Below are 16,539 nucleotides of genomic sequence, written 5' to 3'. Positions count from 1 at the left end.
TGGACGCATCAAATTTGACCACCACGACTCTAGGAAGTATGATTCTGTCATTAGCACATTCCTCGACGCAATCCTCTATTCATCTATGTCTATGCTGGGAGTTCTTCGGGTCTCTTTGGGCTAATCCAACAATGCCGATCGGGATATTAAGAATATTCTCAGTTATCACCTATCTGTCCAGAGCACTCCATACTACCACGAAACAAGACTCTGCATAGGCGTTCTTCAAGATCAGAGTCACTTGAAACGGATGCTATTGAGTCCTACGTCCCAGAGTAGTGCACTGAATGAGAGACCAAGTTACTGTTGTGCAATTTGCAGTCATGGCTGAGACAAGAATGTTTCATAGACCCCCTGTTGCGCATCGCCCCAAAGCGAGCAGTTGTTCAAATCCAAGCCAGATTACAACGAACTTATCTACAACTATCGCTACGGGATACTTAATGTCATGTTGATAGTCAGTCCGAGATTACTCTGTAGAAAGCAGTTTCTGACATGAAGTACGAGTTATTTGAATATTTTGGCCCTTTAAATTATCCGAACCGGTCTATATTCGAAACTGATATGACAGTCTTGTGACAGGACTTCAACCCCGGCTGGTACACGCTATCGGCGAGGCAAAAATGAAAATGAAAAAGACCGGCGACCAGAATGTCAAGCGTAGTTGCAAGAACATCTCCATCACCGGGACGTGATTCACCGGCCACTCTCGGATTATTCCACTACCATTATTCTCGTGAAGAGCGACCTTAGGTAGAGGGTCAGCCGCTTACTTAGAAACGTTGCTTCTACCGGTGTAGGAGGGGTAGAGGTGATGGGTTGCGGCACTGAATCACCCCCTTCGCACACAAACAATACGAGAACGGTGTCGCGAGCACCTCCTGTATTAAGAGACAAATAGAGTAAGAGTGCGAAGTATTGCGGGAATGGACCACTGGATACCAGTCAATTGGGCTACTGCTCGAGGTCGAAGAGCAGGCCGCAGTCAGTCAAGTTTATTTTATAAATGCTATCTTCTTCGGCCGATGTCCTTTTGGAATGAGTGAGTACCCGACCTCACAGAGAATTCCCTCGAGAGCATCAACCGACGATAATACGCTCTCATGATCTGTATCTTGGACAATGACTGATTCAAATTCCACCACGTCACCGAAACCCCTTTCTTTCTTACCCAGCACTCTTCAAAGTAAGCATGGCCTTGGTTTCCAACCATAACATCGCTCTCTGCGACATATGCGTGTACTTTGAACTTCTCATAGTCCAATTTTTTTGGGTCCATTCAGTGACTGACCATCCATTTATTCAGCTATCCTTTGGCGCTCATTTGCGGCAAATTCACTAACAAATTCATCGTAATCCTCACATTTCCCCCAAGCGCCCGGGGGCCGCTTTTTGGGCGCTTTTTGATGCAGATCAATGCTTCGGCATTCGCCGCTATAACGCTTTCTTTGAAGTTGACTCGGAGTATGCATTCTTCAATTTCAATTTGGATATTGGTTGAGACACCGTTTTTCTTTTGCCGTTCCCGCAAAGAAATGAAGGTGCGTTGTTGGTACCAGGCCAAAGAGAGCGAAGTTTATCTATAGAACACTGCTGGATAACAATAGAAGGGCACCTTTAACAATGAAAAAGCGGGATATTTCGCTCTAGGGACCGAATGATTGCTTGGAAAGCATTTGAGCAAGCTGCATTAAAGGCACTCGAGAGTGCTTGGTTCAATCCATGGAGCTAGGTGTGTTTTCAGGGTTAGAGACGAATCATATTACTCTGAACCAAATAGATTTGAACGTGAAATCTAAGAGTAGGTCGATTTCTCAAAACACATACCCAAAAATGCAGCAAAGGGTCGTTGTGGATGGATAATACCAGTAACACGGTATTGAGCAGGTAAATTGTTCCCGCGCTATGCGATGCAAGCGCAACATGGGGTATAGACAAATGCTTTAAAATGCCACGAACAGTTTCTATCCAAATAGAAACCCTTGTGCGGGTGTGATAGAAGTCGAGCCGCCCATTCCAGAACTGCGAATCGATGCACGTTAGAGGCGACTGGCAGCGTCGGGTGAAGAAGAGGATCTTGATCAACCCACAGATCTATAACCAGAACGCGGACCCAATCTTCGCTGCTATGTCATGGAGATAGACGGCAAGATATCGTGTAGCAAACTGCCCAGAAATACACCAGAGTCAGGGTATGACCATCGCGAGTAGCTGCACCGACATCTGCGTATGTCACTGACAGTTCTTCGTGCTCAGCAGTTGCAGGTAACTTGAATTTTCGGTGGAACTGGCAGATATGTTGAGAACGCGCAGGTCGGGGGTCCTGAAGCCATGGTTGTGAGCAGTTTGGGATGAGAGTGGGTTCCTCTGGTCGAGGTGCTACTGTGTTAATGACTTTGTACTGCGCAGTTTGAGCGCGCAAGCAAGGCTTGGTGCCTGGAGACACCGGTTTAAGGTTCTTTGTTAACTAGTTAACCAGTCACGGCAATCCACTGCTGGAGAGTTAGTTAACTAAGGAGTACTCCGTACTCCGTACATAACTAGGTACTAACTTACCAGCCCAGCCCAGCCCCCACCGCCGCCGCCGCCGCACTTCGAAGCTAATGACGCCCGTCCGTTCACGCCACGGTCTGGGGTCGAGACTATTCAGCGACTGTTTTTTAGGACAAACGCTGCGGATATCATGCAAAGTGAATTGGATACGGGGTTACGAACCTAGAAGGGCTTTGTGATTGCCCCTTCATACATCTGGCCCAGCAAATGCGGTGATAGAGAGGGGATCCCCCCGAGCTCCGCTCGTAGCAGGCATGGACTGGGTAACTGAGCATGTGGAACTGTCCCCGTTGTGGAGTCGGTCAGTTGGTGGGTTCTGACGGAAACGTCTGTTCTATCTTACCGTGATGGAATATTATTATTCGATCAATGGTCTAGCCGAGATGTTAGACGGAAGATACAATGAATTTTCCCGTAATTGACCTCAAAGCTTTACCTCAGGGTGATTGAAGGCGGCGATTCCCATAATTCGGTGAATCTTTGAAACAATATCAAACAACGGGCGGAGTTCATATGTACTTCATATATTGAAGCATTATTATAGGCCGCGCATCATGTACAAAGAAACTCATTGTTTGCGGGGCTCGACCAGATCGCATTCAGCTCCACCGTTTAGGATTCTTTCATGATGCATAGTCTCGTCCATAGAACCTGAGTGCAGAGTCCCGCTCCGGGAAGCTGAGCTCAACAAACCTAGGCAGGATCCTGGATACAACCCACAAGGTATTACCCCGAATCCTGAAGCTTCAAAGCGAAAGGCTTGATGCAGCGCTTCTGAGGGCACATCGCTTGTTTTAATTGGGTAATCCAATGGCCCGGATGCGGCATGATCCCTCAAGAAAATAATATCGCTCCAATCCCGCCTTGTCGTACAGCAATTCTGGCGTGAAACAAGGGTCCAACCCTTGACTCAATGCCAATGCAAGGGATTAAATTTTCGCTGACAAAGTTACATCGTCATCATACCACTTCGCATCGAATTCTCGATGAGTTATGGAAGAGTGGGACCGCGTGGGAGGCAGTTACCCGTCCTTCTGGTTTCCAGAAAATGTAGGAAAAACAGTGGTTTATCCCATTGGGAAGGATGATGAGATAGTGCATATTTCCTCCAATACAATTCACTTGACTAGCAGTACTGCAAATGGATCTCTTCAAAACATTCATTCAAGACTGCGTACCGGCCTATATGCCATGCTCAGTGGTAGAAATCGGGGTGTGTGCGGTGGTGTTATGTGTGAGTCGGAATTAACACCTTGAAAAAGTAAATATATCACTAACAGCAGGCGAAAGATCACAGCCGTCATCATCTATGAGCTCTGGTTACATCCTCTTGCTAAATATCCAGGGCCATTAATTGCCAAATTCACACATGCTCACGCAGGCTATCATGGGTGGAAAGGCGATATAGCACACGATATTTGGCGATGCCACCAGAAATATGGGGATTATGTTCGCTACGCCCCTAATGCACTTCTCATCAACACAGCACAGGCTCATCAGGGCATGTTATGCAGAATTGATTTCACTTCTCTGATCATAGGAATCAAAGGCGGGCTAATTGTCTGAATAGATATCTATGGCTTCGGAGGAAAGGTGGTGAAGGCTGCAAATTATAGTATTCTTGCTCAGAGGGCGCCGAGCATCCTTACGCTTCGAGACGCAAAGGAACATAGACGCCGCCGGCACCGTGTTGCTTTGGCACTCGGAGAGGATAATGTTCGGTTTTACGAACCGCAGATGTTAAACCATATCCGGACCTTTTGTGCCAAGATGGTGGAAGGTGTAAAGAACGTAGATGGCTGGTCTGCGCTCCGGAATATGGCGCCATGGTGTAAGTGCAGATGGGCTATCTCGTTCTTTTTCTGGCAGATATCTCTGAACGTCGCAATTTGACACCAGGAATAGGCAATTATCTACTCTTCGACATTATGATGTCTATGGTGTTTAGTAGCGACTCGAAGCTACTTACTCATCCCAAGTATCGTCATATTCCGAACGCGATTCATCAATCTTCAGTGTTGCAGGGTGTGCTAGTTCAGGACAAAACTCTGGCGATACTTGGTTTGCATAAGTACCTTTTCAAGACAGCCATGCGAGAGCGTGTCAAGTTCGTTCATTTCATTCGAACCGTGCTAGGTATTCGATTGAAAAATTCCGCCAGTTATACTGCGGATTCAGATCCCTGTCATGACGTTTTTGCATATCTTCGTAATAATCTAAGTTCAGCAGACCTTGCACAGCTTTCTCCAAAAGAGCTCAGCGCCGAATGCGCTACCTTGATCATCGCCGGTATGTGGCCCTTTGTAATTCCTTGCTGTTATTGTTGGGAAGATCTAGTTAGCAACTCTAACCGCTGCGGTCAAACTGTCAAACTTCCTGTAGGGTCTGATACTTCTACCATGGGTCTTGCCGGAGCTCTCTTCTACCTAAGCCGGTATCGATCAGCATATGACCGACTTGCGCAAGAAATACGCGAAAAGTTCAACGATGCCTCGGACATACGCCTCGGAAAAACCCTATATTCCTGCAGCTACCTAAAATCTTGCATTCAGGAAACTCTCCGAATCTCGCCCCCAGTTGGCACAGCACTATGGCGCGAAGTCGAGCCCGAAAATGGAGCTACCATCGACGGTACTGTTATTCCCAAAGGCACTCACGTCGGAGTTGGCATCTATAGTATTCACCATAAGCCAAACCACTTTTCCGACCCTTTCACGTTCCGCCCCGAGCGTTGGTTGTCAGAAGCTCGTCCTGCAGATCTTGTTAACCATGAAACCCGAGCTTATGGGCCGTTCTCGATAGGTCCACGCAGCTGTGTCGGGAAAGGAATCGCAATGCAGGAGCTGATGCTCTCTTTAGCCCATATATTTTGGTCCCTTGACTTTGAGGCTCTGGGGCCCGATGGTAATCGCGTCACAATCGAAGGGTCCGTTTTGCATCCAAGTCCCGGGTGGACCGAGTTCCCTATGAAGGAATATATCATCGCGGTTGGTGACGGGCCTATGTTGCGCTTCCGTCGGAGGGCTGTTGAATAATCTTGGTGTTCGAACAGCGCTAGTTAGTACTCTGGAGAAGGCTGATTAGAGAGGATGGGGTTCCACTCGACTTGAGGTCATTGGTGGGGCACATGTGGATTAACTATTTGCCGACTACTGACTAATTTGATGCCAAGAAACGTTGAAATTTTGACTAATCTATATACGGACTAGCGTTAATAAGTTTTGTTTACATTGTTTGTTTTGGCCCGACAACCAAACAACAACAAATCCGCCTGGCTGTGAACGTTGCATAACGTCGGTCATTGCATCTCAACGTCTTGCCGCCAACAGACCAATGGACACAGATAACACTGTGTGACAGCTATTAACTCAACACAACCATCCTCATATGCATTGCAATAAAACCCACCTCAAACGGTCTTTCTGAAAAGGATACCACCCCTTCCTCGATGGTCGGCCGCGATCAGGAACTTCGAACGGCCTAAAGAAGCTCCCAGCCATGGACGGAGAGGAAAACGCGTGTCGAGTATGAACGATCATTTTGGTTCTAATATCATTGTATATGAAAAGTGATCAGCGACTAACTTCGCCAGTCATCTGCCATTCCCCGTCTCACGAGAAGTCAGACGAGGGGAACTTTCAAAGATATAACGACTGCTACGAACAATGCGTCTCTATCAATCCCACCGAACGGTGTTTTGAAAAGAAAACAGGCCGACTGCTCGTGTATGTCATTCTTTTTTCTTGGATTCCTTTTGCCGGAGTTATCAATAACCCAGTGCATTCGCAGCCATCGACGCGACTTTCAAGAAAAAGCCCGTTTCCTCCTCCAAACAAAAACCGGGTCATTCCACCTCCAAATCGGTCGGCGCACCATCCAGGTCTACCTCAACCATTCCATCCGCGCGCAACCCGCCGGCGACTTCACATTATGCGACGCGAAGTGTGACCTCTTCGGCAGCAGTTCCCTCCGCGCGGGGTACCACCCGTCCCAAAACCTCGTTTGGATATGCATCCACAGGGAGAAACCCGTATGCTCGACCGGTCACCTCGATGGATACGCATCAGGCAAAGAGAGCTGGTGATACTTCAGGGAAACTAAAGGGTGCGAATCCTAGTCCCCCCGTACCTTCATCCATCTCTCCAATGCCCATCACACCATTACGAGGGAGCCATGACAACCAGTTGAACTTTACATCAGACTGGTCGAGCTCTCCGGCCGCAAGGTCGTACAGAACCCCTACGAGGATGCCCAACGTTGATTTGTTATGCGCTGCCGTCAACGATCTGTCTATCAGTTCCCAAAGGCCCCCCGGTGCGCCGCCGTCAGCAGACCGACCAAAACGGCCACCGGCGTCGAGGCTACCCTGTCGCACATCCCCTCCCAAAACTCTGCCATCTTCTACTGCTGTTTCTCCTTGTCCATCTATTGCATCCTCTTTAAGATCCTCGCGCCGCACTCCTTCAAAGGTTAACCGGTATCTGACACGTTATTCTCATGTTCAAGGTTGGGACCAAGCCGAAAGAGAAGAGGCCTTAGAAGCGATGTGTGGGCGGTTGATGCACCAGATCAAAGACTCGACCTCCCTCAGCACCGGGCTTCAAGATGCAATGGAACTTTACAAGTCACAGAGTATGTCCAACTTGGGTTCCTTATTCTGCTAGTAGCAGTACACTGACGTGCAGAATCATAGTCCGGGACCTCGAGCAGCAAAAGATACAGCTTACAGAGCAGAATGTAAACCTTCGCGTCGACATCGATAGTGCCAAATTACGACTCCAGAACGCAGAAGAGAAATGGAAGGATGCGGTCCGCGAAAACGAAATAACGCTTGATGACGCTGGCCGGCGACATCGGATAGAAATCGAAACAGTGCGACACGAAATGAAAACCCAAATTGACCATATCAACCAAAAGCATCAGGAGGAGCTCTTCAGCTTACAACGACGCTTGGAAATGCAATTTGAAGAAGAACGAGAATCCAGTTTGCGCGAATTGAGGCAGCTTAATGCTGAATCAGCCATGGAGCGACAACGCGGACAGATGGATGTTGAGAATAAAGAGCGAGAAATCAGAAATTTTAGGGAGGAGATAGAGAGGCTCCGGATAGACCTAGAAAGAGAGCGGATGACGAACGATGAATTACAGCGAAACTTGGTGACTGCAAACAGTAGTGGCGTAACTTTGGAATCGTCGATCCGTGCTTTGAAAGCTCGAATCGAGTTTCTGGAGTCAGGAAACAAGGAACAATCCGATGCTTTTGCACGGCTCGATCAACAACTCAGCGATGCCCTTGCGGAAACGAAAGCCACAAAGGAAAAGTTGAGGAAGGAGGAAACGTTACGACGGAGGTTGCATAACCAAGTCCAGGAACTCAAAGGGAATATTCGGGTCTTCTGTCGAGTGAGACCTTTGCTGGACAACGAACCCATGGATGCTGCCGCGCGGATTCGGTTCCCGGATTCCGACGTTGACTCAAAGGAAATTTCCATTCAAGGTCCAGAAGAAAAGAGTAGCCTGGGAAACGTGACGGCCAAAAATTTCTCATTCTCGTATGATCATGTCTTTGGTCCGTCATCCCGAAATCCCGACGTGTTCGAGGAAATTAGCCAACTTGTTCAAAGCGCATTGGATGGTTACAACGTTTGCATCTTTTGCTATGGACAGACCGGCAGTGGGAAAACGCATACGATGTCTTCTGAGGACGGTATGATCCCACGAGCTGTGGCCCAAATATATGAAACGGCAGCGGAACTCGAAGAGAAAGGATGGAAATACACCATGGAAGGGAGTTTTGTGGAAGTCTACAATGAAAATCTAAATGACTTGCTCGGGAAAGCAGAAGAATTCGACAAAAAGAAGCACGAAATACGGCACGATATGCAAAAGTGTCAGACAACCATCACGAACATCACCACCGTTACCCTGGACTCACCAGCAACGGTTGAATCTATGCTTCGCCAAGCTGCAGCAAACAGATCTGTGGCGGCCACAAAGGCTAACTGGCGATCATCTCGATCCCACTCAGTGTTTATTTTGAAGCTAACAGGAGAGAATTCTGTCACTGGAGAGCGAAGTGAAGGCATCCTAAATCTTGTGGACCTTGCTGGGAGTGAACGTCTTAGCCACAGCGGGGCTACAGGAGATAGGTTGAGGGAAACGCAGAATATCAATCGCAGCTTAAGCTGCCTTGGTGATGTGATTAGTGCCCTTGGTCAAGGAAAGGAGGGTGGCCATATCCCCTACCGTAATAGCAAGGTATATCCTCAGAGGTACACTCAATCCTCTTTAGAATTTGAGCTGACGTTTCACTTCAATAGCTCACATACCTACTCCAATTTTCGCTCGGTGGCAATTCAAAAACGCTTATGTTTGTGATGGTCAGTCCGCGACAGGAACATCTTAGTGAAACATTGACTAGTCTTCGATTTGCAACCAAAGTACACAATACGCATATCGGCACTGCAAAGAGACAAACCCGGATTAAGGACTCGTAAAGCACGGGGTAGGTAGTCGCAGGGCCTGTTGGCTCGCCACACCACTTTCATCGTGTGTTTGGTGGAGCAGGATTTCTTAGGATTGATTCCCTTTTGCCTTTATATCGCCAGGCATTTCTTATCGTGGTGTATCATTTCGATTGAACACCAAACTCTGACAAAGGATTGTGAATAACTTTTTCCTTTTTCCTTTCCCTTTTTTTTCTTTTTTTTTTCCCCGTTTCCAGCGCCCAGTTTATTGATGCGGCGTCCCAGCCTTTACGACCTCAACGAGGAATGGCACATTTTGAATCAGATACCCGAAGATGGTTTTGTATCTATTTCCCTTCTTGACTCTCTTTGAATCGAGCTGGTCGAAGCCGTTTACTTTCATATGTCAGGCATGGAATGCAAGTCGTTGGAACCACTTAACTCTGCCGGACGCTTTTGATAGTAAGCTGACCTGTTTCCTTGCATGTTCTCGATTGTATATGAGACCAACGATCCAGATCGCCGGTAAGGGGTGATTCATTGAATTCAGGAGTTCTCAGAACTCTTGCGGGTTTTCCCCTTGCGCAGCTCTCTCTGCCTGAAATTACTGTTATGCCTGGCTTAATAGGAATTGCGTAGAGCGCGGTGGCAAAACACTGTCATACCTTATTCGGCCTCTAGGAACGCCCTTACTGCTGTAAACGTTTCTTCTCGTTTCTCAATCCAAGGGAAATGACCACACTCATCCAGCACAATCCCAGTCGCGCTGTGGATACCAGATTTCGTCTGTTCCAAATTTTCGATGGTGCATTGTGCATCCTGATTGCCGAATATGATGAGAGTTTGGGCAGTGACTCGTTTTAAGCCTTTAATCATCGTTGCCTCTCTTTTCACCTTTTTTTCTGCCGCGTTTACCTTCTGAACGCACCATAACGATATTTGATCCTGGCCGAGAGCAGCGAAGAAGGCGGGAATATGGGCTTCTGGGTCATAGAAATAGATCGGGGCCATTTCGTGGAAAAGCTCCGTGAATTCAGAGTCACTCGTGGGAGAAGCGGTATCTTGCACCTTGTAAGCCTTGTCGTATCTACTGTCACCTTTCCTATCTCTCTTAAACCCCCTAGAAGCACTAGAGTCGTCGAACCCAATCAACCTATGGTCTATCAGGATAATTTTGGTCACATTCTCCGGGAATAACTGAGCGTATGCCAAAGCGATGGCACCGCCGTGCGAATGGCCTAGTAGGGCAGGATATCGGTCAAATCTTAGGTAAATACGGAAGAGTTCGAGATCCCTGGCCATATCAAAGCAGCTCATCTCTGTGGGATCATCAGGACGAGATGACCCAGCTGTACCACGTGGATGAAAATAGATAAATTTAAAGTGCTTCTCCAGAGGCGACAAGCCCACTTCGAGGTATCGCGAACCGATACCCCAGCCTGGACACTGAACAAGCACCGGCAAAGAGTTCACACTTTGCTCTGAATATCGAACTGTGTAGGTGAAGTCTAGGCCATTTGGTGCTGCGAAATGATGCTCGCCGGCGATGAGGTCCGCCATGGTGACAGAACTAAAGAATTCAATCACCCTTGCCACTGTAGGCCTGCCTTGACATACCCGTGAAATCACTGCTAACCATGATCTAGGAGGTTAACAAACCTACCCCAACCCCACTCTTGTGTTTGATTAAATCGACACAACTGGCCGTGCTGCCTTGTGTTTCCTACTCTGTAGTTATGCCTGCTCCAATTTTCTAGACCTCATCTCATCCTGCAGCATGTACGGAGTATTTATTTAACAATGACCCTCTCTTTGTGCAAGAATGGACTCCTAAGAATATGAGTTCTGGTAAGTTGGCTAGGGTGCTCCACAAATCTTCGCTCCTTGGGTTCGAGCGTCAAAGCGCTTGGGCTCCTTGAGAGGGACCTGGTTAATATGACACGGAGATTCAGTTCAACAGCTAAATTGCAGCATCATGACTTACTTCCATCTTCACTCCTGTCTGCCATGGATTATTTTGAAGTTTTGTGTGGTGAGCATTGTCGATTCCGGTGGAGAAGAGAAAACCGTTCGCAATGGACTCGTGGAGTAACTAGTTAACAAAACTACCAAAAATTCCTTTCCAGATTGATTGTTATGTACGGAGTACAGAGTATATCTTGTACAATGCGCCCATGGGAATGGAATTGGACTTCGCAAGCATTTTTAAACAAAATGAAGACTGGATACATGCCTAGGTTAAGATGCGATAGACATGGTGATTAGAAAGAAACCTCAGCCGGCTTTTCTCCCAGTTTATCCATTGAAATCTACCATTATAGCACCAATTAATTCAAAGGCTTGAGGCCATTACAAAGGCTAGAGGCTTGCGAACTGGAATCCAAAAGCGCGAAGGTGGGCGTTGGCTTTTAACCTTGTCGCTTTGTCTATAATGCGATCACCACGACTTAACATTCGCTGGTCTGATTGTCAATGAGTGACTGAAGATCATGTTTTTGTGTCACCACATTTTTGGAGCTTGTGGTGTGCTTCAAATTGTAATATGGCGGGCAACGCCTGTTCTCGACGTTCAATGCGATTAATTTATCGACTCGATTGTACCGACGTATATTTGCCGGAAACAAACACATTCAGCAGGCCAAAATGCCAAACATATTCAAGCAGAACTTGGGGGACACCCCCCGCGAAGCGCTGAATTGGAAACTGGGCATGGCTGTTCTCTGCTTTGGATTGATGGGAGCAAGCCGAGGTCGGGTTGCCTTTGCATTTCTCCGTCGCGGTTACGGATATGTATACTAACATTCCATAGGAATCGATGAGGGCCTGATCGGTGGAACAGTTCAGCAGAAATCCTTCACTTCGAAGTATAGCTTGGAGGACCAAAACTTGAGCCCGTCGCAACAGGCAGACAAACTAGGCAATATCACCGCCATGGTTCAGATAGGAAGCATTGGCGGTGCATTGATGTAGGTTTCCTACTATGCTTCGTATCCAGGCCTCGGCGCTCATACAAATGCAGTGCCTTTCTTATAACTGACCGTATCGGCCGCGTCTGGGCCACCCGGCAACTATGCCTGGTATGGGCCATTGGAATAGCCATTTATATGTCCGCGAATGGCAGATTGGGCCAGGTCTATGCCGGGCGCTTTATTGCTGGAATTGGGGTTGGCCAGACAACTGTGGTCGGGCCAACTTATCTCGCAGAGGTTGCACCTAGGGCGATTCGAGGACTTTGCACTTGTGCATTTTCAGGCTCGGTGTACGTGGCGATCGTGGTAGCATACTTTGCCAACTGGGGGAGCTCATTGCATATCAGTGATCAGACGCAGAAGGAGTGGGTAAGTATTTATGGCTCCTGGTTCCCGCCTGGCCCGAAATGCTGATCGCTAACGTTCCTCAACATCACAGCTTGTGCCAACTTCTGTCCATATAGTGTTTGCTGGTATTATCCTAATTTTGTCATTTGGAGTCAAGGAGTCCCCTCGATACCTTGCGAAAATAGGCAAGAATGAAGAAGCTATTGCCACGATGGCAGATATTCGAGACCTATCCCCGGACCATCCATACATTCAGACAGAAATGAATGGTATTTACGAACAGCTTGAACGAGAACGAGAGGCAACACTGGGGCTCCATTGGCTTGGTCCTCTTAAAGAGCTGTTCCTGATGCCCTCAAATCGATATCGCATTATGGTAGGGTTAATGTCACAGCTGCCAGTGGTCAGGCGCAACCAGCATTACCATATATGCGCCTCAATTCTTCGCTATGCTGGGAACAACCGGTCAGTCAGAGAAGCTCTTTGCAACTGCGATCTTTGGTGTGGTAAAGCTTGTTGCTTCTATTGTCTGCGCTCTCTTCCTTGTCGACATCTTAGGCCGGAAGAGGGCACTAGAATATGGCATTATCTTGCAGTTTATGAGCATGTTATACGTGGCAATATATTTAGCGGTGGCTCCATCGATTGAAGGAGGTGAAGAGCCCCAGGGGAGTGCGAAAAAGGCCGGAACCGCAGCTATTGTGTCGATATACATCTCCGGTGTGGGGTGGGCGCTTGGATGGAATAGTGTGCAATATCTCATCAACGCAGAGATTTTCCCACTCCGAGTTAGAGCCCTAGGGACGTCAATGGTCATGTGTTTCCACTTTGCTAATCAATAGTACGTACCTTTCTGTGGCCCTTCTAAATAACTTGGAGTTCATATATTGACTAAAATCCGAAATTCTTTTGTGCAGTGGTTTGAATAAAGCTGTACCAACCATGCTTCTCGAAACAGTGATGAAACCTCAGGGAACTTTCTTTTTCTTCGCTGCTGTGACCCTTCTTGGGTTCCTATGGATGTGGTTTTTCCTTCCTGAGACGGCCGGAAAGTCATTGAAGGCTGTGGATGGACTGTTTAGCTTGCCTTGGTATGTGATTGGGAGGAAAGGAGCTGCCTTGACGGCGACTACCCAGGGAGACACAAGTGAAACACGAGACACAGAAAAAGCCACGGTGGCAGAGAGTGATCAGCCTGTCGATCTGTAGCCGAAACTCCCGTACACCGACTGAAATAATTCTGTGGGTTCGATGAATATGGATTTGGAGCGAACTGTGCAGCTCGCGAGAAAATCTCTGAGGGCTCTGTGAACTTCGTGAAAGGCAGTTTGCACGTCTGATATGAAGCACTATGTTACTCCAGCGGATGCAGGCCTAGGTGAAATTGCAGTGAAGAGCACTCACATTTGGTCAAACATCCAACCCAATGCTAATGGTATCTTCTTTTGGTGTGGTCGCTATCTTTCAGGAGACTTTGTGGATCGAACAGATAGAAATGATAACCAGGGCTGGAGCTAAATGCCTAAAGGGCCTTCAGCGCCTGCAATTTCACATCATATAGTTTCTGCTTGGTGTTCTTCAAAGGGAATATGGCTTTCTATGTGATATCCTGTTTTGAATGCCGCATGACTTATACAAACCCTCCAAGAGAAAAGGACGAAGAACAAAGAGATTTATCCAGGTTGTAGAGTAACACCCGTCTGGACAACGTTAGCTTGATAGGAACATTGGAGGCCTGTATAGTGGGGACGTACAGATCGAGAGTGCAGGAAGCGCAACATGAAGTGGCGTTTAAGATCATATGTGAATATAATATTGCGTAATCATTTCCGAAGTGATATCAACAATTACAAGCATCATGGAACGCATATTCTTTTTTTAAAAACGGTAGAATTTTGGCCAGGGACTAGGCGCCAGTTGCCTTCCAAGGACGGAGCGGATTGAGCAGGTTGTACGTAGAACTGATCAAGCATAGGCACTTCCTCCTCTTCCATTCAGCTCAGCAGACCTTTCTTGTTTTTGGACCACATTTTAATAAACTGTTGCTTTTCCCTTACACCGAGGCCAACCCGTTTGACGCGGCCCAGCCTTGCGAGAGCGTCACCAACTTGGGTGAGCAACGTCTGCTGTTCATCAAAGATGAAATTGTTTGGGTCATTTTGTCCAACAATGACGGGTTCCCCAATCCTGACCCGAATGGAATGAGTCGCGTGGTTCAACAAGTTCCAAAGAAAACCAAAGTAGGATTTGGGGATAGGGGTGGTGATATCTCCGGGTGTATACCGGAGATTGACGGGAAATACTTTAGCGCCAGCGGGCGCAGAAGTGATTGAGGGACTGAGTTCCAAGATTCCCTTTCCATTTGTAGGGGTGCATTCCGGATACACAACAATACAGTGGTGCGGGTACTGTTTCAAAAGAGAAGGGAGGTCTGTGAGATCTGAAGATGAAGGATGCGTTTCTGGAATGGAAAATGCATGCAGAATGGCTTGAAACAGCGAAACGCGTCGTAACTTCTGTGTAGAGGGATACGAAACCGTGAATATCGGGTCAAATACCGCAGCGAGATAGAGAGAATCGACGGGCGAGGTAAACGAGGATGCAATAACCGACCCTGGCTGGGGGAGGCGGTTGGCATGTTGTCGGGCGAGAGATCTAACCATCCAGGCAGAAACAACGGAGTCAGTGACATAGCTGTGTGTATCTCCATCCTCACTCTTTCACTAGAGGTAGTGGCATTCGTACCCTTTCTTAACCCCGTCAATGTGCAAGTCGGCCCACCACAAACCAGCAACGCCCGCGATGGCCCACAGACAAGCTTTATTTCCTAGCGATCCAATTGGGAGCCATTGTAAAACCCCAAAGTATACGAACAAGGCGAAGGCGAAGAGAGGAAGTCGAATACAAAAGAGAACGAGCTTTAGGGCGAAGGTCAATGGCTGCACCTGGCCAACGACCGGGAGGAATGGTGCGATACCAGAGGCTGCAAGGACAATTTAGCTATAGAAGCACATTCCTATAAACAATACCATACCTCGATCGCGAAACTGAGAGTACTTTTCCATTGGGATCCAATTTAGCAGAGCATTGGGGAGGCGCGCAGCGAAGTTCGTGGGGTTGAGGCGCGTTTGGATTGTCTAGTGGTAGACGTGCGCTGAAACTCAATTCTTTTTCCACGAATCAAAGCACTGGAAGAGTACCTAAAAAGTTGCAAAGAGCAATTGGAGCGGAGTGATGGCTCCTGATAGAATAATTATGTCTGTTTCCCGGCTCTTGCGGATAGTATTTATTCCTTGCATGTAATATTGAATAATGAGCCCGGAGCTAAGGAAACAATCGACAGATTGCATTCCCTCCAGCCTCGATATCAGCAAGCTCTTTAGCTGAAACTTAATGGGGAACGGCAAACCACGGGCGCCCATCACTCCTCGAAGCCTTTATACGGAGTACTCTGAACTTCCTACCAAATCGCACCCCCCATTACCAAAATTAACATGTCTCTATATATTCCCGCCCACTGCTGTTGTTCTACTTCTCAATATTGGATACATACTTACTCCGTACTTCCAATGTAGTTAGCTAAGGTGGCTACTCCATTTTTCTTTTTTCACACAGGGACCAACTTTGTTAACAGATACCGCTGCGGATTGATATGTGACGTCAACGACTCGGGAGGTGGGAAATCTTGCTCCACGGAGTACGGAGTACTCCGTATATCAATCACTATCTAAATAAGTTGTGGAACGTGCAGATCCCCAGCAATTTCAACACAGTTGATTTTACAGGCCGGGACAAGCTAGGGAAATGCCACAGGGCCTCTCAATGAGCCATCGCCGAATCCTTTCTATTTGCGAAATTCATATTGACTCAGAATTGATTTTAGTGAAAGCAGGAACAAGTACAGGTCAACCCTTGGTAAATCGAGAGCATTGGATTGTAGGAGAGGCCATGAGGACCTTACGGCAGGAAAACGGAGGATAGAATTGAAGTCTTGTTTCCCGAAGCGGTCATCCATCAGATGAACTAGATGAGATGTCTTACCACACCGAAAATCTTTCTCCTAGCCGCCCCTTTTCAGATATCATTTCTTGGATGAGAAATCATGACAAAGCTGCAGTTTTAATCAACTCTGGTGATCCCCAACATGATCGATCTTATTTTGGGCAAGTGGGGAACTTATTGGCGACAAAGACGGGCTCAAG

The 16,539-nt window shown here is 47.5% G+C and overlaps 5 protein-coding genes across 5 annotated transcripts; 3 read left to right on the top strand and 2 right to left on the bottom strand.

Moving 5' to 3' along the window:
- Window positions 1–3,546: 3,546 nt before the first annotated feature.
- Window positions 3,547–5,588, top strand: D8B26_000150 (uncharacterized protein; the record flags this gene model as incomplete). The annotated part of the gene is made up of 4 exons (XM_066123128.1): window positions 3,547–3,787; window positions 4,124–4,384; window positions 4,459–4,842; window positions 4,936–5,588. The coding sequence occupies 4 exons, from the start codon at window positions 3,547–3,549 to the stop codon at window positions 5,586–5,588; spliced, it is 1,539 nt and encodes a 512-aa protein (XP_065979200.1).
- A 463-nt stretch (window positions 5,589–6,051) lies between these two features.
- On the top strand, window positions 6,052–9,050 carry KAR3 (kinesin-like nuclear fusion protein; the record flags this gene model as incomplete). Its single annotated transcript, XM_066123127.1, has 6 exons — window positions 6,052–6,078; window positions 6,146–6,278; window positions 6,343–6,657; window positions 7,060–7,185; window positions 7,247–8,811; window positions 8,874–9,050. 6 exons carry the CDS (start codon window positions 6,052–6,054, stop codon window positions 9,048–9,050), a joined length of 2,343 nt encoding a protein of 780 aa, XP_065979199.1.
- Window positions 9,051–9,550: 500 nt separating this feature from the next.
- Window positions 9,551–10,580, bottom strand: D8B26_000148 (uncharacterized protein; the record flags this gene model as incomplete). Its single annotated transcript, XM_003067640.2, has 2 exons — window positions 9,551–9,618; window positions 9,686–10,580. The coding sequence occupies one exon, from the start codon at window positions 10,578–10,580 to the stop codon at window positions 9,687–9,689; it is 894 nt and encodes a 297-aa protein (XP_003067686.1). The 3' UTR covers window positions 9,551–9,618; window position 9,686.
- A 1,083-nt stretch (window positions 10,581–11,663) lies between these two features.
- Window positions 11,664–13,546, top strand: D8B26_000147 (uncharacterized protein; the record flags this gene model as incomplete). Its single annotated transcript, XM_066123126.1, has 6 exons — window positions 11,664–11,769; window positions 11,830–11,986; window positions 12,040–12,358; window positions 12,429–12,679; window positions 12,732–13,178; window positions 13,255–13,546. 6 exons carry the CDS (start codon window positions 11,664–11,666, stop codon window positions 13,544–13,546), a joined length of 1,572 nt encoding a protein of 523 aa, XP_065979198.1.
- A 607-nt stretch (window positions 13,547–14,153) lies between these two features.
- Window positions 14,154–15,592, bottom strand: D8B26_000146 (uncharacterized protein). The gene is made up of 3 exons (XM_003067642.2): window positions 15,372–15,592; window positions 15,083–15,320; window positions 14,154–14,992 (listed from the first exon to the last, which is right to left on the bottom strand). The coding sequence occupies exons 1-3, from the start codon at window positions 15,400–15,402 to the stop codon at window positions 14,332–14,334; spliced, it is 930 nt and encodes a 309-aa protein (XP_003067688.2). The 5' UTR covers window positions 15,403–15,592; the 3' UTR covers window positions 14,154–14,331.
- Between the last annotated feature and the right edge of the window lie 947 nt (window positions 15,593–16,539).

Source organism: Coccidioides posadasii, chromosome 1, assembly GCF_018416015.2.
Source record: "Coccidioides posadasii str. Silveira chromosome 1, complete sequence".
NCBI classification, from domain to species: Eukaryota; Fungi; Ascomycota; class Eurotiomycetes; order Onygenales; family Onygenaceae; genus Coccidioides; species Coccidioides posadasii.
Note: the sequence above shows the minus strand (reverse complement) of the source record. Positions and strands in the feature narration are given on the sequence as shown.